Raw genomic sequence first — 25,072 nt, forward strand, 5'->3', positions numbered from 1 at the left:
AATACGACGAAACTATTCCTCAAATGGAAAGACAGTATGCAGGCAAATGAGATATACGTTTTATTCTAAGACTTGATACTCCTTTTGTGTCATTGAAAGAATAAAAAAATATTTTTTTTGACAGATTGTTCCTTCAAACCAGCAACATAAAACAGATGAAAATGGTAGGGCTAACCTGGGAGTTATTAGTATTCATGCACCTAGGTAAGTAGTGAAAACTATATGGAAAAAAATTGAATTCTGAAATGTCGCTTGCTAGATGTATTTAAGCTGCGCATTTCATAAAGTACCTACCAAGAATTAATCTAGAGCTAAGGTCAAACATTTATTATTTATATGCTGGTGGAAGACCAGATAGTGAGCTTTAAGAAATTAAGTGCTTAACTAAATAAAGTTCAATAGCTGCTTCTTTTGGTCTTCTGAGAAGCTGCTGCTCTAATTTTCTGAATCCTGTTTTTTCTGGTCATGGTAAAACACGGCTTGTAATTGTCAACCTGCACGTAGTGTAGGTGGTGTCATAAACCACATAAAATGTTTGAAATGTACAGCCTTTGGGTGACCTGATCCAGACACTATGCTTTCAAAGCAGGAACACATTTTAGGAGTATTGAAACCCCACTTCCTCTGGGTGCAAGCCATTGTTTTAAAGGATTAGGTGAAGTGTCCAAAAGAATTTTAAGTATATATAATTATTTTTTCTTATTTGCAATAGAACTAATGAAATCTCATTCCCTGCAGATGTGTGTCCTGTGGCTCCTGCTTCTTCATGACAGTCACCCTGGCTCCCCTTACCCTCATATGTCCTATCTGACTTTTCAAATTCATTATTTCTGTATCTTTCTCATGTTCACAGTCCTGCTACCCACTCCCTGTATCCCTGAGCTTTTCTTGCAAGACTAGGTTGGCTTTAGGTAGCTTAGAAGCAAGAAGAAAGTAGTTGTTCTTAAACTTATGAAGTATTTCATAGCAGTTAATATTTTTGTATTCATATCTGCAGGATTTGACCCATAATACTATTTTGCATTTGGAAGAAAATCTATTATAAATGCTATTGATGGTGCTCAGTGTATTTATAATGCCTGCATCTTGGAAGAAGGATGATCAATATTAGTTATCAATTTATTACTGGAGGTTAGAAACAGGTGTACTCAGCGGTAACGTCCTATGTTTTATAGCATAATCAAAACTGGCTGGGGAGTACAGCCCTCTATGCAGTTAAATATTGTATTCCCAGTTCTGTTTAAAAACCTACGTTTCAATTTTTTAATACTGTAAAAAAAAGATGAGTTGCTCTATAGCAATGAAGTCACTATGTACTTGCAATGCACTTTGCTAGATGCTAGTTGTACACAGATTGACTCTTTGGAAACTGTCAAAGCAGAATGCTCCTCAGACAGCATTTTAATTAGCTGTGCTTGCTTTCCACTTTACTGTCTTCTGCAACTTAAAGCAAAGCTGTAGTTGCTAGTGTCTTTACAGATGGGTAGTGAAACATGATCAAGCTAATGAATATTAAAGCAAAATTAAATTTAATAAGCTAATATCTTTAAAGTATTTTAAACTTATGATTTTATTTGTCTAACTTTGCATTAACACGGTTTTTTCTTCCCTTTACTACTGGTAACTTACAGGGCTTTTTTATCATGCTTTCATGTACATGATTCAGACTTGAAGTCTGTTGAAAATTGTCTTTTCAGAAGAGATATAATGGTTTTTATGATTTCTGTATATTTCAGGGGAGAGCACACTTTACAGCTTAAAGCCTCATACAACAAGACCACATTAGATTGTCCTATAATCACATTAAATGTCCTACCAGATCCTGAGAAACCTGTCCGCTTGAATGTTAAATATGACAAAAATGCTTCATTTCCAGCAGGAGGTACCTTCCCTGGTAAGTATATGGATTCTTTGGTGGAAACCAATCACTCAAGAGCTCTGTAAACCTATGAAAAACTATTTTGATGATTCTCCTAGTGTATTTTCTTACTTTTGTCTGTTTTGCCTCAGTTCTTTGTAACAACCATATCTGAGATGCCTCTGTAACACTTGGAGAGAAAAGATATGTACATCATCTTTGGAAAGCATTTCAAAAGACCTCGTATTCATTTGTTCCAAATTATTTGCTTTATCTGACTATAAATGGTAAAGCTACAGAATTTCTTCTCTGTCCGTAGTGAAATACCATATTTCAATTTTTGGTCTTCCCAAAAGATGATCTGAGCTAGTTCATGCATGTTTTCCCTCATCTTATTTTCTGTGGAATAGTAACAAAGGAGGTAGGTATGAAATTATAGGCCAACTGTGAGCCAAGAGGAACCAAAAAGTGATCAGAAGTATATCAGAGACAGTACAAAATATTCTTCTCTCTTGCTGTATTCTCTCACAAAAGGATGATCTTTGCTTTCTAACTAAGGCTGCTGAGTTATAAAAGAAAAAAAAAAAAAAAGTTCTGTATCCCAGTAGTATTCACAATAAGGAAAACAGATAAAATGGAGCAGGTTATGACCATGAGGAAACATCTTTTGCTAAAAGCAAAACAGAATTCTAAACCTCTGCTTTTTCCTATAAGGAAACTTTGACATGAATAAGAGACATATACTAACTTAATTCCATTAATTCAGGAAATAAATCTTCCTTACAATAACCATGGAAGATACAGTTCTTGAATTTGCCAGTGAAGCATACAAATTTACTAGCCCTTCTTCCAGAAAATTTTCCTTTTTAATTTGCAGTAATACATTTTGTACTAAAGTACAAAAGTCATGATACAAAAATAGTATTCAGGAAGCTGAAGTCCTGTCTAAATAAGTTAAATAGAAAGCAAGTTGGTTCTGTTACTTTAAATATGATATCATACTAAGGAAGAAAAAAAAAACTTCAGTAACAATTTATTGAAATTAAAAACCAAAAAACATTTGAGACTTGGGAAGCCTGCTGTATTTTGTCAGTGGTACCTGTGAAGGAGAGTAAGGTACTTTCCAAAGTAATTTTTTTTTACCCTATTTGATCCCATCCTTAGTTTTTAAAAAAAAAAAAAAGCACTTTTGAATCTTCAGTAGATGATTTTTAGACCTGTTTGATGAAGTAAATACTAACAATACAGAATGGTATTCACTTAAGAATTACAAATTAATTTAGGCATGAAATTACTAGGTTACTAACTCTAATATGCTAATCTTATTTAATTTGGCTTTTATTTGAAAGGAATAAATTAAGGTGACAAATCAGATGCAGTTTTCAAAAAGCTTCAGGAGCGGTCAGGGAAACTTTTGATCAGAAGATACGGTTTCAATACTGAGCGGGAATATAAGGAATATAATTAAGTCGGTACATGGATAAATGTAGAAACAGGGGCAGGTTGGGAACTATGTGACTTTTGGACAGGAAGGTGGTGCCTTGCAAATGTGTTTGAAGGAGTTGACAACTGTGAATGCGAGTGATCCTGCTGATATAGAGTACTTGATTTCTTAGAGCACTTTGAGCAAGTTCCTTAACCAAAGGCTCTTAAAGTAAGCTGTTACAGGACACTGTCCTTCCTATACTTCAGTTTTCCCTTTGCCTTTAGGTGGACTTAAAACAAAAAAAAATTGTCTATCTAAGGAGTGTTTTCACTGTTGCTGTTTCACGATGTGATTTCAGCACAAGCATCTGAATTTTTCCCCACCTATTCGCTATACTCCTCTGTTTATCATCTCGGAATTTAGAAGTATTTACATCCCTTAAAGGTGACAAAACATCAGAAGATCTTCATAGAAATCCATTTGTATCTCAAGCCTGTCTGAAATAGATACAACTTCTATTCAAATTATAGTACTAGGATTTGAGAAGCAGAATAGAATCATAAGAACACGTTTGGTTGGAAGGGACCTTTAAAGGTCATCTAGTCCAAACCCCCTGCAATGACCAGGGACATCTTCAACTAGAGTAGGTTGCTCAGAGCCCTGTCCAACCTGACCTTGAATGTTTCCAGGGTTGGGGCATCTACCACTTCTTTGGGCAACCTGTGCCAGTGTTCAACCACCCTCCCACAAATATGAGGCTTATGGTGTGGGGGCTTGTTTCTTCACCAAAGAAGGTTCATATTCAAAGATAATAACTATACTGCTATAACTTGATGAACCAACATTTTTATGGAAGGAGGTTTTTGTTCTTTAAAATACTCCACACAGTGTTAAGAACTTGACTAAACTCACAAGGTGTTTTAGTTTTGCCTGGAGGAAGCATACTATAGAAGCATAGAATCACATGGTAGTTTGGGTCGGAAGGGACCTTTACAGATCACCTAGTTCCAACCCCCATGCCAAATAGACCTTTTTCAAATGTAGTGTGTAGTATAAATCAGGTTTTGAGAGAGGAAGAGAATTAAACAGCTTCAGGAGATAACATAATATACATTAATTTTTTATATAAAATTAGATAATGAATTCCTTATTAACAGCTTCATATTTAATTAACATGCTAATGATTGGATTTACTGGTGAACTCAGGTACACCTGAGGGCAGGCACTGTGATCTTGGAGGAAGTCATGCCTGAGGTTTTCGTACACATTAAAGCACAGTCCTTCCTTAAACTGCAAAATTCAGTTCAATGTGAGCAGTGCAGCTTCAGTTACATGCTTGAAATCCACTTGTAACCATAGTGTCATAGCGCTTAGTTCACATTTTCAAGTAGAAGGGTAGCTTTATTCTAGTTTGGATTCCATTTCCTTCAGACCACTAAACTTTCTATGGAATATGTAGGAAATGCAAATTTTTTCAGATCAGGATATAAAATGGCAAGTATTTTGACTGCAGGACCAGCCAACAGCAAACGGAGGAGTGAAACATATCCCTATATCCTACCTAACAGATTTAAGTATGTGCTATTAGTCTGTAAGAAGTAGCCAAACTCAGCTTCAGATTCACAGCCTGAGTCCTTCTTTATATTAATGTGGCTAATAGATGGGGAAAATGGTAGTGGTGTTGGTACAGTCTCTTTCCAACTACTGCGCCTTTCTATCCAGTAGTTCAATGGCTAAAGCACTTGTGAAGGAAGAGGGATATCTGGAATACCTGTCCTTGAAGGAAGGAATCAGCTACTTAACTAACTAGTGATTGTTCTTTCCTGAGAGCAAGAAGAAGCCTGGCTTGCTGTTTTGGCAAGAATGATAATCTGGGAAAGGCAGACTTGAAATTTGAGGGGTTTTTTTAAGCAATTGTTGGATAAAGTAGTTGGGGTTTTTTTTCTAAGAATTGTTATCAGGTGTAATTGCAGGGCTAGGAAGAGAAGGTTTTCCATATCTGGTTTTAATTTTTTTTGTTGTTTGGGTTCTGTTTGGAATGTAGATTTTATGTGTTTTTCCTCTAGGCATGAGGGAAACACAGGAATTCATGGAATTAGATCTTCTTAATTATGAATAAAAATAATCTTGAAAAAATGTTGTCTTTCATTCTACAGATTTTATGGTTAGTGTTCTTTCTGAAGATGACAACATTATTAAAAATATTAATCCAGCACGGATTTCTATGAAAATGTGGGAAGCACAGTGCAGCGGAACTAGGATACCAGTTGATGTAAGTCATCAGAATGTGTTTTCAAAATTTGTATCAAAATGCCAGCATAGGACAAACATATTTGCAGTAGAAACTTTCTTTCATTTAACTTGGATCAATATACTGTTTTAGGTTTTAAATAACAAGTGTTACATATGAATCATACTTGTTTATCAATATCTGTCCTATTGCAAGTTGTCAGACTGTTCAAATATCAAGGCTACAGTAAGGAGAAAAATGCTACTGCTCTGCAGAAGCTAACTAATAGCAGGGAGACTGTTAAAAGTTGTCACTCTGAATTTTGCAAAGAAAAGATTCAGAGTATTAAGAATATGAAGCTAGCATCTAAATTATAGGTGACCTCATTGAATTTCTGTATGCTGTCAGTACTATTAAAACTTGATAGCATATTACAAGTAAGGTACTTTAACTTTCAGTATATTGCATTAAAGTTTTTGCATCTTTCTTTTCAGGTTACAACATTTAGCTGTAGTAAAGTGAAGGATGATAAGGAAGATGGCTTCTTTTACTTCAGGTATAGCAGCATTTATTTTCTAATTATGTATTTTGTACAGTAAGTTGCATCAGTAGTTTGAAATAGAAACTAGAGCTTTAGGTTTTGATAATAACAATCTGTTACAGAATGAGTATGATACAGTGCTATGAAATGGTAAAAGATATTAGCAAGATGCAATGAACATGAGATTGAATTCTTCCCTAGATACATTTCACATTTGTTTAATCTGAGAGTAGAAGAAAGGAGTCTGATAATATATTAGAATACATGATGAGAAATGCTAGCAATTAAGGGGGCTTATAAGAAAGATTGGGACAGATTTTTTAGCAGGACTTGTTGTGATAGGACAAGGGGGAATGGTTTTAAACTAAAAGAGGGTAGATTTAGACTAGATAGAAGGAAGAAATTTTTCACAATGAGGGTGGTGAAACACTGGCACAGGTTGCCCAGAGAGGCGGAAGATGCTCCATCCCTGGCAACATTCAAGGTCAGGTTGGACAGGGCTCTGAGCAACCTGCTCTAGTTGAAGATGTCCCTGATTCTTGCAGAGGGGTTGGTCTAGATGACCTTTAAAGGTCCCTTCCAACCCAGAGATCTATGATTCTACAACATCTGCGTGTCACTTGGCTAGTAACATTCCTTAATTCTTTTCAATGTTATGTTCAACTGCTGTAGAATTGCAAGCTGGACAAAGTGGAGTTAACTCTGATTTAATACCTTCTGTAGCTGTGTATTAATCCTGAACCATGACCATGGCCCTGTCAGTTTAGTGGTCTTTCTTTGAGTTACTTATTCAGACATGGTATCTTAGATGACAGGCAGCAGCAATAGAGTTCATCATAAGCTAGTGCCTGACTGCCACATTCTTTCTACATCCATCCATTCCTGGCAGGCATGCTATGGGATCAGTTAAATAGTTGTGGTACTGGCTATTCATTCAAGCTCTTGCCTCCTAGGAACAGACTTTCCTTCTGCTTTTAGAAAGCAGACTTGAGGATCACCTTAATGCAGCAGATACCACTATTGCACAGCTGATCCTGGTTCCTGCATCAGAGGAACAGAAGGCTGCTTGCAGCTCAGCTATGTCAAGATTCCAGGAGCATCTGGGTGGCAGCACTGTAAGAGGTGATAGGAAGTTTCCTAACTTGCCTCTCAGCTGTGGCTCTCCTCCCTTTCAAGGTCCATAATAGCGTTCAGGAAGCCAGGCATCCAATTGGTAATCCTTGGGAACCTATGTGTTTTCAAGACCTTGATGTAGTATTAAGTCTTCAATGCATTTTTTTTCCTGAGGAGCAAGGCTGAGGCTCCAATCTGGGGTTCTGACCCAACTTGATATACAATGCAAATGTACCTCCATCTGCAATTCCCTCTGTCGTATCCAGTCAAGAAACTATCCCATCTGGGAAGACAGCTGATAAGACCATTGTTTAATCAGTCTTTTTAGTTTCTCAGATGGTGTACAACAACGCGATGTATTTGTCTGTGAAGGCTTTTTCAAGACATTACAGCTAATTCAAAAAGCTAATTAAGTGTAGCTTTTTATATAATTACCAGGATCTGTCTTTACCTTGAAGGCACTCAAGGTTCTAAAGCCTTCTAAGGTTGAGTTTGGCAGCTGTAGCACAACAAGACTCCCAAATAAGGGTGCAGTTTTGCTTTTACCAGAGCAGAACTTTGTGTGGCTAGTCCAAGGTTATGCAATTAACTTCTCCAGAAACCAGAGATCACTGCAGACTTGCACCAAGTATGAGGTGAATTTCTGTGACCTTGGTCTTTCTGAGAAATTCTTAATTATAGGTGTTGTTAAAACATAAGAACTCCCTAAAATATTATCAAAACAAGGCACTCTGCATCATATATTTGTACCTCCAGAAAAAGAAAACTAGAATGAATGTGCCAATGTGCAGTCATGCTAATAAGTGTTCTGTGAAAAGTACTGTGGTAGTCAGTATGATACAAACTAACCTATGTAGAGTTGAATATGGAATTATGAAAATCTCAACATTAGTACCTGTAGTTTACTAGTTGTCCACAAATGTCCAGAATTAAAACTCCCTACCTTATTGAAAAATCTGAAAGAACAGACAGTAGGTAGAGACTACCCATTTGCAGCCCTTGTAGGAAAGTACATATTACTGATTGCTACCGGTGTCTGTGATATCATTGTCTACCACCTGGTTTCTCTAAAGTTTTCCTTGGCACAGTCACAGATGGTTTTCATCTATTTAACACAAATCAGTTACATGGATGCTATCATGCAGTCTTACGACTTTCATAACAATTGTGCAATTTCTTCTTCCTCTAAAGCATATGGCTGGTTAAATGGTGTTCAGCCATGAGATCCTTAGCAGATTATTTACAACTGAGTTTTTTAATTCATCCTGAAAAGCAGATGCTACTTTACATCTTAACCTAGATAAAATGCAGAAAAGAAGGTAGAATTGTTCCTACTCCAGATGAAATACAAAAAGGAAATGTCATGGCCCATTCTAAAAGTAGGTAAAGCTTGGGGATTTTTTTTTTTTTTTGCAAATTAAGCATTCCAGGGAATCTTACATCTTACTCCTTCCCAAACAAAATAAGAGGAAAGAAATTGCCTAATGTTATTGACAAAACAGATAAAATGGTGTATGTTGAAAACAAAAATCTCATTAAACAATTCACGATTGCCACAAGTCATCCTCTCGGGGGAATGTCTGAGTCTTGGTTAAAGACTGTTTGCATCTCCTCGGAAGTTTCTAAGCATTCATAAGTCACTGTTGTCCCTTGCTAAACACTGCAGCAGTCTTCTGGGTGCTGTGTGGCATTTCTTGCTAGATGAAGTTCTGTTTGTAGCAGCAGATGTGCAGGCGTCTGTTTTCCTGTCATACTTTGATGTTAGGGGTTCTTTGCCAGGAGTGTGCGCTCTGGAACACTGTAAGATAGAATGAAAACTCTTTTCTGACTCACTATAGCCAAGCTTGGCCACTGGTCCAAGTTACCTAATTTTGTACACTTTATGAGTAAGAGAAGGCATTAACTACTCAGATTTTCTGTAAATTCAAGCCAAATGATTAAATTTGGAGAGCATTTGTCGTTGTTGCAGATCTAAATATCTCTATGCTCTGTTTCAGTAGCTTTATGAAAAGTCGTTGAATGGAAAGTGAGATGAGGTAGACTTCACAGAATCATAGAATCATGTAATAGTTTGGGTTGGGAGGGACTTTTAAAGGTCATCTAGTCCAACCCCCTGCAACGAGCAGGGACATCTCAACTAGATCAGGTTTCTCAGAGCCCTGTCCAACCTGGCCTTAAATGTTTCCAGGGATGGGGCATCTACCACCTCTCTGGGCAACCTGTGCCAGTGTCTCACCACCCTCATTGTGGAAAAATTCTTCCTTATATCAAGTCGAAATCTGCCCTCTTTTAGTGTAAAACCATTACCCTTTGTTCTGTTGCAACAGGTCCTGCTAAAAAAGTCTGTCCCCATCTTTCTTAGAAGCCCCCTTTAAGTACTGGAAGGTTGCAATAAGGTCTCCCCAGAGCCTTCTCCTTCTCCAGGCTGAGCAACCCCAACTCTCTTGGCCTGTCCTCATAGGAGAGGTGCTCCATCCCTCTGATCATTTTTGTGGCCCTCCTCTGGACCCTCTCCAACAGGTCCATGTCTTTCCTGTGCTGAGGGCTCCAGAGCTGGACGCAGGGCTCCAGGTGGGGTCTCACCAGAGCAGAGTAGAGGGGCAGAATCCCCTCCCTCCACCTGCTGGCTTTTTGATGCAGTCCAAGATGTGGTTGGCCTTCTGGGCTGCGAGCACATGTTGCTGGCTCATGTCCAGCTTTTCATCCACCAGTACCCCCAAGTCCTTCTCAGCAGGGCTGCTCTCAATCCTTTCATCCCCCAGCCTGTACTGATACTGGGGGTTGCCCTGACCCAGGTGCAGGACCCTGCACTTGGCCTTGTTGAACCTCATGACGTTCACATGGGCCCAGTCCTCCAGCTTGTCCAGGTCCCTCTGAATGGCATCCCGTCCCTCAGGCGTGTCAGCCACACCACTCAGCTTGATGTCACCTGCAAACTTGCTGAGGGTGCACTTGATCCCACTGTCAATATCATTAAAGGGTACTGGTCCCAGTATGGACCCCTGAGGTCATCACCAGTCTCCATCTGCACTTGCAGATTTCTGAATAACAGGTCCATGACAAGCTTCCTGTCAGCTAGCAGAGACAAACTCTTGGAGGAGACTTTCCTCATCCAGTCTTGCAAAAGCCTTAGTTTAGTTCTTGAGAAACTTCCATGGTGTTCTGGCTGAAGGAACAGCTTTATGGAGGAGTATAAAATATGTCATGCCTTAACAGGTCTCTCTAACTGATTTGGAGGACTACTCAGAATTTCAGTTGTGTACTTACATGCTTGTCACTTCAATATTGACTCGCTTGCGTTTTGTTTTTGAATTATGTAGGGATAAAGTGGTTCCAGAGAGAGTGGGCATTTATGGTATCCAGTTTACCTTTGCAATGGATAAGACAAATACGCTCAGCAGTGACCAGGTTTGAATCTATAATTAATTTCATGTAGCCAAGAACATGTAATACAGAATTATCTGGGAGAAATATTATTACTTTGTCGATTCAGAATGAAAATAGTTTAACATGCAAGCTTTGAAAAAAAAAATTTTTTTTTTGTAGTTACTGATTTCGAACTGTTGATTATCAAAATACGTTTTCATTGGCTTTTAGAACTATAATATAGTTCTAATATAATAACAGAGCTGCATAATTTGCAACCTTATAGAACTGTTTTATGGCCATGCTAATTTATTTTAAAGATTGTCAGTAAATTCCACATGCATTTGTTTCAGTATGTTTCGAGCATGATGTGCAGGTGAATTGCAATGAATTATATCAGTCTTTGTTTTGTTTTGTTTTATTTTATTCTTCCTCTTTTTCCACTAGATTATAGTTGAAGTTGTACCTAATGACCCTGTACGCTTGTTACCTGATTCTTTACCAGCTACTCCAGCAGTTTCCAATGTTCGAACTCTTACTAGCCGTACACTGGTCAAGGATTTATACCTCCACGTAATGGTAACTATACTTTAATACAAAATCATAATTAGGGAAATATATAAGACTGCTAAAAAATTGTGTAATTTTGCTGTAAGGCATTGCTGCTCTCTCTTTGCAGATTAACTTTACAAAAAATATGTAAATCAGTGATTTCCAGGTGCATCTTGTTTTATTTACATACACATGACCAAAGCTAAAACATGCAATCCTTGCTGTCAGGCATCTCAATTGAAACCCATTTCTTGTTGTCACAGGAAAAAAATGTTTCAAGAATAGATTCTAGTGGGAAAACACTTATACATACAGCAGATGTTTCTCTCCGTGATTTTTCTTTCAGGAGGTAGTTTCTCTTAGAAATCTTGTATTATTAAAAATAAGGTTTCCTGAACTTTGAATGTTCACGAGGATACGTGGAGATCACTTACCAATTACCACCATGGGCAAAACAGACTCAACTTGTGGAAAATTAATTTAATTTATCGCCAATTAAAATAGATTTGAGTAGTGAGAAACAGAGACAAAAAATGTAAAGCAACACCTTCCGCTCGACCCTTTCCCAGGCTCAGCTTTGCTCCAGAGTCCTCTACCCAGAGAGGTGGTAGATGTCCCATCCCTAGAAACCCTTCCCTGAACAGCACAGGGGGATGCGGAATGGGGGGTCACAGTCAGTCCATAACAGCTCCTCTCTGGCACCCCTTCCTCCTCACAGTTTCCCTGCTCTAGTGTGGGTCCCTCAATGGGCTTCAGTCCTTCATGAACAGCTCCAGCATGAGCCCTCTCCGCAGGCTGTACTCCTTCAGGAAGTGCACTTGCTGCAGCATGGGGTCCTCCATGGGCTGCCATGTGGGTATCTGCTCCACTGTGGTCCTTCATGGGCTGCAGGGAAATACCTACTCCACCGTGGCCTCCCCACAGGCTGCAGGGGAATCTCTGCTCTGGCACCTGGAGCTCCTCCCCACCTCTTTCTTCTCTTATGTTGCTGTTCCCTCTGCTGTTGCTCTTTTTTTTTTTTTTCTTCCCCTTCTCCTCTTCTGTGAATTTTTGCCCTTTCTTGAGTATATTTTCCCAGAGGAACCACCACTGAGGCTGAGGGGCTCAGCTGTGCCCTGCGGTGGGTTGGTTGGAGTCAGCTGGCATCAGCTGTGTCCGGCACAGGGCAGGCCCAGGCTCTCCTCACAGAGAGCACCCTACTGACCCCCCACTCCCAGCACCTTGCTATGTAAACACAATGGAGTGTATAAATGGATTATTTAGTTCATGACCCAAACTAACTTTTTTGTCTTTTTTACTTACAGGATGAATACAACAACCACACTGGAATTGATCTAGTTGGCAGAATAATAGCAAAAATTAAGAGCCCCAATGAAGATGATGATATAGAGATCCCGCAGTTTCAGGGGAAAGTCAGTACAATTGAGTTTCCATTTGACAGAGGATCAGCTCAAATTGTAAGTGTGACTGAAATACACAGTTAGCTCCATGAGCAGTGGATCTAATGAGGCCTATTTTCCTACAGTTTCAAGGCTGATCTTACACCTCATCATGGTTTGTGGAGGGTTAGTATATATTGTAGCCTTCTCTTACTGATAAGCAGATAAATTATTTATTCTCTGGTTGGTTGCTGATTTTCAGAAAACCTGAAAGACAGATGTTCTTTAAACTGATTATCCTTGCCAAGCGAGGGAAGTCTACAAGTACGTTCAAAAACTCAGTTAGGGACTGGGTCTTACAGGGGGATCCAGGATAAGTTTTCCTCCTTTGAATTTCACATGTAAATGACACTTTACCAGTTTCTAGTTAAACCATTAATATTAGCGGTATTTTACATTTTATTTATAATACTATGTTGCTGCAATATCTTAAGATAATTTAGTCTGACCTTTTCATATATATGTCAACAAAATTTTCCAGGTTCTCTTTACATTTTGCAAGCTAACTGGGCTTATATATACTTTGCAGAAAGGCATTCTAGCCTCATTTGAAGAATTAAGGATAAAACTGCCACTTCTCTTTATGCTTTATTTCAGTTAATAGTGCCCTTGACTGTTAAAAATGCTTGCCTTATTTCAGTTTGAATCTCTGACCGTGGCATCATGCAGACCTCTGAAAGTACTGCATATTGTAGTCACATCATCACAGTCCCTTTTTCTTCAACAAATACAGATTGAATTTTTAAAACCTATGAGTCCCATCTGTAACAGTTGTTACAAAGTATAATGTAAAAGACACAAGTTAAAACATGCGCATACACAAAATCAAAAACTGTTCAACACACATTAAAAAAAAAAAAAGTCTGAGTGCAGCGCCACACGTTTGTTCTGAGTGGCATAGTCACAATATGTCATTTAAAAGCCCACAGAGAACTTCAGTCAATAGGACTATTCACATGGTGAAATAGGCACACGAAGATTTTTTTTTTAAGTTGCTGAAGAATGATATAAGAATTTGGTTCCTCAGGTTGTCATGTGTTTGACTAGCGTGAAATATATGGAAATCTTGAAACAATTAGCAGGTGTACTGAAGGAGGGTTCAACTTTTTGAAGACATTTTCTCAGCCACCTTTTCTAACTCATTTATTGGACGAGCATCAGTGTGTGCCAGGTGGAGGCAGACGACACTGCCTTAGCAACAAGTACAACATCTCCCAGTACATCTTGGAAATCACCACAATAAAAGCCCAGTAGAATCACTAAAATCTACAGATGCTACATGTTCATAATATATTTTATTCAGTACATCAGCATGTATATAGATGAAACTTAATGACGCAGCATCAGTAATTCTCTGTTGTCAAGGACAGAAACATCCAGTTAACATGGGTAAACACTTTTCACTGCACAATCTGTCAAACTCTGGTCTACTCTGATCCATAAGGAAAAGTGACAAAATATGTACGAAAAACAAGCTGGAAAAATAAAATGCATGGACTGAATAGAGGTATCAGATAAAATTAAAATACAAATTAATTTATGGTGTACTCCGAGTTTCTCTTGTTCCCCAATCATGTTTCAGGAGTAATAAATCAATTGGTTTGTGAACACATTTTGCTCGGGCAGGTGGAGTGGGAAAAAGTGCAAAAGTATAGGTAAGAGGTCAGCTATAAGCATTGGTCTAATAATATAGCACATTTCTCCACAAATCTTGCATTTACAACTGTGGTTGAAATTTCAAGCAGTGTTTAAAACTTCATACTGTTGAGGGGAATAATAACCCTATAGAGTGGACTCAGGCAGTTCAGATCATATTACTGGATAATTTCTCAGACTCCTCACCGATGTAGAAATAACATATTTTTTTTTTATCTCCATGTACTAGTAACTTGCTGTTGAGTCACTCTGACCGTAATGCTTCAGTGACTAAGCTAACAACCTATAGAGGCGGGGGGCGGGGAGGGGCATGTTTGGTTGTTTGTTGGTTGTTGGGGGTTTTTTGTTTGGCTTGTTTTGGAAATTTTTTTTTTTTTTTTTTTGGAAGCAGATGCTTTTTATTTTTACTTATATATTCCTGGTTTGTTGGGGAGATTGGGGTTTGCATTCTACTGCTTTCTCATTACTACAATCTGATGAGATCCTCCTACTGCTTTTGACAGTAACTTGTGTTCCTAAGTCTTCTGTCAGGAATAATTCCATTTCAGTGAATCCCATATCTCTTGCCCTCTTTGGGCAGTTTTCAGTTGTCTAGTTTATACTGAGTTCTCTGACTTCAGACAACTCACATAACTCATGTGGAAAGGATTTGTTGGTTGTGATGCAATGTACTTTTCATATGACTAGTAACGGGGACGACGACACACTAGCGTTTTTTCAAATATCTTGAAATTATTCCACCTTGTTTATAATCATGTTCAGTTAGCATCAATGTAATGAAGCTGATAACCTGACATGTTTACCCTTACACTGAGGTTCAGGAATACTAAGCTTGTTTTATGAAGGAAAATGTTTAGATTTTTATTAGTGTAAATTTTCTAAGGAAAAGGTATTTCCACTGCAGACTTCTGATTAAATATGTAGCTGCAATATTTTTGAAAGCCATGAAGACTATCTTTGAAGGTTATATATATCTATCTCTTCTTTTAGGCTGCAACCACCTCTCTCTTGATTTGGCCACTTGAGTAGCAATTTCTACATGTTAAAGGTGGAAACAGTATGAGTTTTATTATAAGCATTATTCATTTTATGCATGATACCTTTCCCAAAGTAACAGCGCATTTAGATATTACCTATACTAATTTTATTTGTTTACCATTCTTTATGGTTTTATAATATTTCCTGTGTTTGTAAGGAAAGGTGAAGGATTTAGTTTGCCTTTTCAATAAGGAATTGATAAGAAATGGGATGTTTATGTTAGCGTTTGGATACTTTGCATTCATTTGGGACCTGCTGTCTACTTCCATGGTAACAGCAGTAACTTTAACTCAGCACTGGGAATAGTTTGGTTTTCTTTCTCTGTGTTTATGCATTGGGTCTTTCTTTTTAATGTTTCTTTTGCATTTGTTCACATGCTGAATGAAGTACATCCAAGGAAATCTTGCTTATGGGACAGTGCAGATAATATTTTTTTCTGAGCATGTCTCTTAAATATATAGCCAAAAATAATAAGGCTTTTTAAACAGGTAAAATGATGAACTTAGTTCTTAAATAATAAAATAGTTACTGCTAAATCTTTGTATTTTGCTTCTTTTTATTAGGTATAAAAGGCATTTCCAAGCCAATACTTAAAACTGTAGTAATATGTATAGACATCATGTGTTAGGTAACTTTCTAAGATTTAGTATTTGAAGAATGTTTATTTTATTTTGTGTATTACCTCAAGTGTGAACATAAACTTATGCATGTTTTTTTGTTTTATTAGAATCTAGTGCTGGCTGAAAACAGTCCTGGAAGAGATAGCACTGAATATATTCTTGTATTTGAGCCAGATCTGCCAGCTTTGAAAAAGCCTTTGGAACCATACCGTCTGTCATTTATGTTTTACAATGGTATGTTTCAATTACTCTAAAATGTTTGCTTTTTTTTAGAATCAACTATTTTTAGATCCATAACATTTCTTCAGAACTGTGTAATAGCTTAGTCAATTTTTGCTGATGTTTAAACCAACTGAGTATGTTACTGTATTTTCTTCTAAAAAGGTTTATATTTATTTCTGTAGATTTCAAGAAGCAGCAACAGATGGCATCACTTACAAGGGAGAGAGACCAATTATCTCAGTCCATAGGTGTTTACAGAAATTGGTTTGATACTACTAATCAGCTTGTAACTGAAATGAAATGTAAGTTCAATCAAATACATAAATAAGTTTCCTGGGAATTAAACTTTTTTTTTCCCCTCAATAATTTTGAGAATATAGAAGTGGGGAGAAAAATCAGTATTGAAATCATGAGATACAGTAATTAGAGGGGAGCGTAAGGGAGTTACATTTTTGCATTATCAGGGAAGCATCTAGTTATTTGGATGGACCTACCTATAAAGGGTCTTGATTTGAGGTAGAATGTCTTATGTCAGAACTGTCAAAAGGAGGAATAAAACATTGAAGTTGGTGGTCTGATTCTTTTTTCCATGACCACCTTGCGCTCCCATCTTTGCAATGGATATGTGATTGCTCATCCATCTGGAAATTCGACAGTTACCTAAAAACTATTTTAGGGAATGAACTATAGATAATCCTTTTCAAAAAGTTAGTCTTACATTTTCAAAATGTTACTTTTGTCCCCTACATTTGACCCTATATACGCTATTCAAAAGTATTGTGTAGCTATCCATTGTTTATGTTCTTCAGTAAATTTAATCCTTTATAAAGTCTGTTAAACAGCAGAGCAGTGTGAGGACAGTTGTTTATGGGAATGGGAGAGATGAAGGAAACGTTTTCTTTGCATTATTTTTTTGTTTGTATCATCCTGTTTTAATAGACACATTTTGAATTTTTATTGTAAGTAATCACTAAATGTAAATAAAGCACGCTGCAACTAGAAGATGCTGCTGTTTCTTGTAATTTTAGTACAGGGCTATGTTTCTGTTACTTGCTTACTGCCTGTTTTTTTAATGGATGCAAATTCCTGAATTCCAGTGTGAAAGGCAAAAAGTTTTGCTTCATATTTGCAGATTTTTGCACATCTGTAGAGAGTAAGTTAGTGCACGACATTGTATATTATGCTTAAATAACATTTCCAAATACAAATCTATTTGAATAGAGAGACTGGGAAGCAACTCACCTGTTTATTGATTTGTTTTCAAAATTGGTTTAGATATGGAAGTTGAGGAAATAGCATCCAGAAAGTGGTGTTCCGTATAAGAGACAAAAGAGGGTAGTGCCAGCTACCACTCTTCCCTTCCCTTCCTTCTTGCCATTTTGCCTGGTGGAGAACCATTTGGAAAGATAATTGAGAATGCAAAGAAAAAAAGAGCATACATTCTCAGACTGATCTAAGGACTAGCCCCATTGCTTCCTGAAGCTGAAGGAAATGGCAGCTGCTGAAATTGCTTAGAAGCTGGACAAATCTTTGTGGAAAATCCTGATATTCTGTGCTGAAATTGAGAAGTAGATACTATCAGCTGTGGGTGGCTTAATTCTGAAAAGCTGTAAGAAATTCTGTAAGAAAAGTTCTGTTGCTTTCTAATATTATTATTGGTTTCAGGTCAGGTTAAAGAAGCTGAAACAAGAGAAACTCACCTGAAGAATGAACTGAAAAAGCACCAGATTGAATTACCACAGACAAACACAGTATGGCTTATTTCTTACTAAATTACATAACATCTTAAAAATAAATTTAATCTTACTATGAAATTGGTATCACTATATAACATTGTGGAATCACACTAGTATATACACAAGCACCTGTTATTGAAACCCTGCAAATTTAATCCATGAGGAAAATCTGTAGATCGATGCCAAAATTAAATTTTTTCTACTGTTCTGCTAGTGATTATCTCTTAAAGAAACTGCTAGAGTAATCAGAAAAACATCTTTTTTGTATTCTGATCCTGTTTTTGCCTTTCTGCTAAGGTTACCAGTTGTGTTACTGGTACTGCTAGTTTTAATAACGGGTTTTTGCAGGCTGATCAATATACACTGGATGTATTCTGGCATTAGTAGACCAAAGGAAAACACTTCTGAGAATTAGTGAATTTCATATTTTACTGCCAAAGTTGATGTAAAAGTAAGTTTGAAAGATTCAGGGCAATGTACCCTTTTGCTAATTTCCCATAAAGATACAATTCTATTTTAAATAAACTTTTTAATGAAAATTTTCAAATTACTAACATTTTGGAAAAACATAGAAATTAACAGTTATCTTCAGTAAATAATATCTTTACATAAAAACAAGTGTTACAGTCATTAATCACAAATCAGTGAAATTAAATTATACACATTCTGCAATCATGATGCCCAAGTTCCCCCTGCTGGCTAAATTTTTCAGGCCTGGACATAGTCCCCTTCTAAAATGTGGGGGTTTTTTGTACATTTGTGATTGCCTTTTCCTACTGTCTTAAACTTTCTTCAGTTTTGGCTTTAATCAAGCTCTGGTAGCTCTTCGTGAAAAGCTCTCTGAAAGTCTTTTCAAAAAATAGTAATAAAAAAGTTCAGTTACAATTGCAGTGTGCCTCTTTTTGCTCTCCTCAGAGATATTATGCAGTGATCCCCTATATATTAAAGAGTCTGCATAAAATAATGAATGTTTTTTGTTAGGAACTTGGTTGACAACAGGGAAAGTAACTAATTCTGCAGCTCAGCCCAATGATATATGCTTGCTAACTTTAAATTTTAATTATCAGCTTCAGTATGTGGATTCTCTTATAAAACAAAAGATATTGGATCAAGAAGGAGTAATGAAACAGCCAAGGCGAACTTGTACGCTCCCAAACTATCCAAAAGGCAACCAGGATGTTTTAGGCAAGGTGAGTTTTCTCTCTGAGAGCCTTCAAATGAGTTTTTGTTGGTTCCAGGAAGTGGTACTGATGAAAAATTAGTCAACTGAATATGCAAGTAATTTTTGAGGAGTATTAAAAAGAAGGTAGCGTTCTCAACCTATCAGATGACCATCTCTTCTAACAGAGCCATCAACAGGGGAATTAAATGTCTGATTCATGTTGTAGGATGATTGTGATCAGTAATGATTCCATTATTCTGTGAAAAGGGGAGGTAGTCTTGGCTTCTATTTTGACTGTTATAACTTCTCTGGTACAGATTGCACACTTAGCACAAATTGAGGATAATGAAGCAGCAAAAGTTATCTCTTGGCATTTGGCAAGTGACATGGACTGCGTAGTCACACTGACTACTGAAGCCGCTCGCTCTATTTTTGATGAAACTCATGGTCGACAACAGGTGTTACCCCTTGATTCTATTTACAAGAAGACACTTCCTGATTGGAACAGGTAGAGAGAAAACAATGAAACTTCTGCATTTGTATTACATACTTCCTTAACTCTTTTTTTGTCTAATTTCTTTTTTAAGCTTGGTTCCTATTAAAAATTCGAAGTGTAAAATTTCTGGCTTCATAATTATAGCAACAGTAATGTCATTGAAATGTTAGCTGAAATCCTAGCTTTATATCTTTAGTTGTGTGTTGTTCTTTATTTAATAGGGTGTTTCTCTTAAAGAGAACACAATCTGCCTATTTTTTTGTCTTCATTTCTACATGTTTTCTAGAGCAGGAACTTTTTTTTTAATAATTTCAGTGCTTCAAATCAAATTCTAACTTTTTTAAAAATCCAAGTCCGGAGTACATTCTCTAAAAGTCATCTGTAGTAATAGAAGTTCATTCTGCTGTTTTGGTTTCCAGGAAGATAAAGGAAAATATAATAACTCTGTGCCTGAAGATAATTTGCTTATGAAGATGGCTGCTAAGAATGCCTTTTAGAAAAGATCTGATGTGCAGATGTATTTATAAGGTCCAAAATCTCAGTTTTTATAAAATAGTGTATTAAAACTTGTCCGTAAACCTAGTCCTGTGAATTTGTTGGACATATGTCTCATTACAAATTAGTGTTTCACTAACACATCTTTAATATAACTGGAATTTCAGATACTATTGGCATCATTTAGCACCTAATGTGGAAGTGTCAAGATGCATTCAATTCAGTTTGATATTTCTGACTAGAGTGTGAGAAACAATAATGAAATAGGGACAAATTACTTTTTTCTCTTCTCCCTCATTCTCTCCTTTCTTTAATTAGGCCTTTACCTCACTTAAGAAATGGAAAAATCTGCTTCAGACCTATTGGAAATCCTGTATTTGCCAGAGATCTGTTAACATTTCCAGATAATGTAGAGCAGTGTCAAACAGGTAAATGATGTTAAAGAAATTGTCCATAACTTCTTTCTTATATTGAGAGTTGGAGTCTGTAATTAGTTTAATATGTTTTTCATTTTACTTTACAGCTTCCCAGTGTTGAAATATTCCTCTCTATTGTTAATAAAAAATAATTTTTAGTCCAGTTTATTTTCAGAAAGTTAGATATTATCAGAGGCTTTATAAATTCTTCTTTGTGTCCCTCAATAGCAGAATAGGCTATTACTTTTCTGGGGGAACTTAAACACATTGCTTGATATATCTTATGCAAGGCTACATCACGTTAGACTTTAAATAGAACAGTCTTTTATTAGCAGAAGGGCTTAAAACCAGTTGGATCATCACCCTGGGAATTTTTTTTCTTTGATAACCCATTGAATATTAAGAAACCAAGAACAGCATTCAAGGAGGACTTAAAAAAATTATCATTTACGTAATTTCCTAAAACCTTGGATTTTATTATGTGTGTTTTCATAAATGTAAATGTAAGATATCAAGAGAGTACTTTGGTGGAAAATACAGTCAATTATGCCATAAGGCAATTAAACATACTATTTTTTTTCTTTATTAATTCTTTGATGAAAACAGAAGATTGCATGTTTACCTGAATCTCGGAATAAAATTTCATTGAAAAAAGATCATGCACATGCTATTTCCCTTGCATTTATCTGAAAAGCTGTAATAATGATGCCACAGAATTGACTTTTCAAAACTCAAGTTATTTTGTTGCGGAGAAATGTCATGGTTCAAAAAATTGCATTTTTCAGTGTTTGGGATGCTCTTGGGTGACACTATCATTATAGATAACTTGGATGCTGCCAACCATTACAGAAAAGAGGTATGATTCAATTATTCTTGATATTTTTTAAAACAAATATATTGTATAGCGACATATTTAATACATTACAAACTTACTACAATAATTGCTAAGTTTTAAGGCTGCATTAGCTGTAAGCATGCTTAGTGTCTGTAAGTCTCGATGCACTTAACAGTGAATGAAATCTTTATTGTTGGCACTGGCAAAATTACCTTTATTCAACAAATTCCATTATGTGAATCTGGCCATGAAGCATGGGACCGTGCTTTTAAAGATAAACATTTTTAGTTTTGCTGTTGAGGGTTATGCAAATGCAAATTCTTCAGTACTTTCCTAGTACCTGTATGTATAATAAAACACAGGAGTCTGAGGCACATGATCAAATTTCAGATCCACTAAAATCTTGATGTGAAACTAACTAACTAGACCTTTTTCTGACCCATTTTATTTAGGTTTAATGGGAAATGTTTTAGCAGGCAAGAGTCTCTGAGGAAGTCCTGACACTGGGCACTTTGTTTCAGTTTATGAGTCTGCTAGAATTGAAACACTGATTCTGCATGAGAACGAAGAACAGTACTGATTATATATTAAGCTCTTGGGGGTGGATATTATTGGGGTTTTTTTTCTCTCCGAAGTATAAGAAATTGTACTGCAGGGTTGTTCTTAAGAGAACAACAAGTTAACAAGGAACCTCTGGTGGCATCTAAAATTGGTTGCCTGTTTCATTCTTTCACAGTCAGTACAACATGGATTTCCTGCTCTGTGCTCTGGGCCTTACCAGCTCTTTTACTCTGTGATTCCATTCCCTTTTTATTGGCTACTGCTAGCTGGTAACTGGGAACAAGAACTGTCTTGAATGTTTCCAAAGAGCATCTCAGAAGTATACATATAATCATAGTAAAAAACAGATGACTGACATTAATATTTTAATTTTCATGATGTGATATAACCATCTCGCTGTCCATCAAGTGAACAAATAGATACTGTTTTTCAGCTGTGAAGACTGTATGTGCTTCTTGCAGCAAAAGGTATATATTTTTTATTGCAAAATCAAACAGAAGAGACAGGAGAGTCAGATCTAAGTTGTTAATCAGTGTCAGGAGACTGACCATCTGTGTCCATTCAGAAAAAGGAGTTTGTGTATGTGGTCATTTCACTTGATTAGTTTGTCACTCCATTTGTTTCAGTCACCACAGGTAAATTTCATCAACTATATGGAGGTTTTATTCAATATGTTACAAGAAATAAATCCTTGGAATTTAAGTCTTGTGCATTTAAAAAAAATCTTCATCAAATAATTGAATAAGTGCTTACATTTCTTGTCAACACTAATGTTTATTGGCATTACTTCATAGTATATGTTGATAATTAGCTTTTTCCATGGAGTTACTAATTTAGCATCACTTTTTATACCTGTGTAGGTTGTAAAAATTACACATTGCCCTACTTTGCTGACTAGGGAAGGAGACAGGATTCGCAGCAATGGAAAATTTGGAGGCCTTCAGAATAAAGCTCCTCCAATGGACAAACTCAGAGGAATGGTATTTGGAGCACCCATGCCAAAACTTTACTCTACTTTCTCTGGACAGATAGGTGGGTTAATGAAGTCATGAAAACACAGACCTTCCAAAATTATATTGCTTGCTTCTCTGTTATTCTCTTATGTAACAGAAAAATGAAAACTTCGATTTAGCATAAAGTTATTTTAAGAAGTATGACCTGTGCAATGTCCTATTTATGAATTTCCCTTTTCTTAAAAGTTGATAGCTATTAAATTTCCTTAAAGAAAAAATAATAATCATGAGATATTCCTGCTTTTTCTTAGTCTTATTAAAGAAAGAATATACACAATGGGAATTATTCAAAAAGCAGGCATGAGAAGCTTGAGCTGATGAATTCCTTGAAAAACAGAAGTTTCAGGTCTTTTTCCTCCATAAACATCATACATCAATTTAGAATTTCTTACTGTGCAAGTAAGCTCTATGAAGCAGTGGTAGGAAAGTTCCTGTTCTCATCAGTGTCATGCACATCATCATCTACATTATTTCTCTATCAAGAAGATAACTTATATTTCCTGTGGGATCACATACATTTTTATGATGTACTTGGATTCTTCCTTCAGAATAAAGCTAAACCACAACAGTTCATAAATGAAGTTAAAAGATGACAGGTTATGACATGTAACAGCTGACCTGACTGATTTGTAAAACATTGAAAAGTCTTATTCACAAATAAGGTTGTTCTTAAATACTTAATTTTCAAAAGAAAGGACATGAAGTTTTTCCATGACAGTATTCCTAGAAATTTGCAGTGGAGAGGAGTGGGGGGAGAACAAGAGTACATATGTACGTATTGAAGTAGTCCTATATCTGAGCAAACTACTTAACACTGACCAGTAGTACATTCCATGTAGGAAAAACACAGTAAGCATTTCAGCTACAGACTAAAATATGCTGGATTTAGCACATTTTATGTTTGTCTATCAGCACATTTTCAATTGTTGAACTCAATTACTACCCAGTGTGAATTAAATTGGAATTGTCTGTAATTTAGTACAGGAGCAATCATGGTAGAAGAAAACGGCATGTTTTAATTCCACTTGGATAGTTACTAGACATTTAAAGGAAAGTAATAGTGAAATTCCATATAAAGGACAGCACCTTATTACACAAGACTTGTTTTGAACTGAATTTCAGCCTTAACATTAGTTGTGACTTGCTCTTTGTCTATGCTTGTAGCATAAAAGGAACGTAGTTACTTAAACTGTGATCACACCAACAAGATACTTCTAAAATAAACCATACGAAGAATTTACAGTGCCTTTTGTCAGACTGTAGTAACTATCTATGTGAGCACTTTCACCCTGTGGCAAGTGTAAGGTAATTTAGTGTTCAGTTAAGCTTTGTGCAAACTACCTGATATTCACCACAAAGTAAAATGAATGAACCTGGGCTAACATGCTTGAACCCTTTCTTTATTACTTGACATATTTATTCGATGCCTACACAAAGAAAAATTCTTCATTTCATGTTAAAAGAGGAACAAAGTTTGTCAGCAAAATAGGCCCTTGTTTACTTGAGTCTGCTGCTGACTCCTTGTTTAAATTTCCATAGGTGGGACAAAGTGAAACTCAGTAAATGTTCCCTTGTTCCACAAGGTGGACTAGAATTCAAGTTAGTAATACAAGCTTCAGCTTTGCAGCACTAAAAGCAAAACATTCTACAAGCTCACTTAATGGCAGAGCATTCAGTTCAGAGCACACAAGCAACAAGATGTGTAAAGAAATACCTGTTTGCCACATCATTTTCAGAGTTTGCTGGTACTTTACTGTGATCTAAGACATGGGCTCAAAAAGAAAAGAGAAATCAGTCTGTCTTTACAGTATTTTAAGAGCAGCCACTGGTCTACTGTAAGTTTGGGTGGGTTATTTTAAGTAGTGCTTTTTGAAAGATATGTTTTCCTCTGAATCTTATACATCGTCTGGGTTGTATTTGGTAGCCTTCTAATTCGAAACAACCACTTATTTACTGTTTCGTGGTTTATTATTTTTTTCTTCAACTAGATCTTCTTCAGCAATACCGGGCAGCAGTGGTGAAACTTGACAATGTGAATAAGGACCTTGATTTACATTTGCAGTCACTTAACACTCCAGAAATGCAAAAGAAAAAGCAGGAACTTGCTGAACAAGAGAAAAGTCTCAAGCTAATAGAACAAAAATTGGGTAGGTTATTGTATTATATTTTTGGTGACCTAAAGGAGGAGAACTGTTAAGTTCATCCAGATGTATTATGCTCTTACAAACTAACAGTCAAACTATGAAGGAAGATTGTTAAAATTAATTAAGAGCTTAGAGACATCTCATTTTAGGGAA

At 36.5% G+C, this 25,072-nt stretch overlaps 1 protein-coding gene across 1 annotated transcript in view; it reads left to right on the top strand.

Moving 5' to 3' along the window:
* SMCHD1 (structural maintenance of chromosomes flexible hinge domain containing 1) overlaps window positions 1–25,072 on the top strand; it is a 76,534-nt gene that overhangs the window by 49,368 nt on the left and 2,094 nt on the right. Inside the window, exons 29-44 of the mRNA XM_010287605.1 lie at window positions 125–204; window positions 1,737–1,894; window positions 5,441–5,556; window positions 6,009–6,070; window positions 10,489–10,576; window positions 10,982–11,113; window positions 12,391–12,543; window positions 15,947–16,073; window positions 16,244–16,363; window positions 17,727–17,812; window positions 18,865–18,987; window positions 19,277–19,467; window positions 20,269–20,378; window positions 21,152–21,222; window positions 22,623–22,794; window positions 24,764–24,922. Of these exons, the coding sequence (XP_010285907.1) occupies window positions 125–204; window positions 1,737–1,894; window positions 5,441–5,556; window positions 6,009–6,070; window positions 10,489–10,576; window positions 10,982–11,113; window positions 12,391–12,543; window positions 15,947–16,073; window positions 16,244–16,363; window positions 17,727–17,812; window positions 18,865–18,987; window positions 19,277–19,467; window positions 20,269–20,378; window positions 21,152–21,222; window positions 22,623–22,794; window positions 24,764–24,922 (1,948 nt within the window). The remainder of the gene's footprint in view (window positions 1–124; window positions 205–1,736; window positions 1,895–5,440; window positions 5,557–6,008; window positions 6,071–10,488; window positions 10,577–10,981; window positions 11,114–12,390; window positions 12,544–15,946; window positions 16,074–16,243; window positions 16,364–17,726; window positions 17,813–18,864; window positions 18,988–19,276; window positions 19,468–20,268; window positions 20,379–21,151; window positions 21,223–22,622; window positions 22,795–24,763; window positions 24,923–25,072) is intronic.

The sequence above is a fragment of the Phaethon lepturus genome, unplaced genomic scaffold, assembly GCF_000687285.1.
Source record: "Phaethon lepturus isolate BGI_N335 unplaced genomic scaffold, ASM68728v1 scaffold4615, whole genome shotgun sequence".
Taxonomy (NCBI): Eukaryota; Metazoa; Chordata; class Aves; order Phaethontiformes; family Phaethontidae; genus Phaethon; species Phaethon lepturus.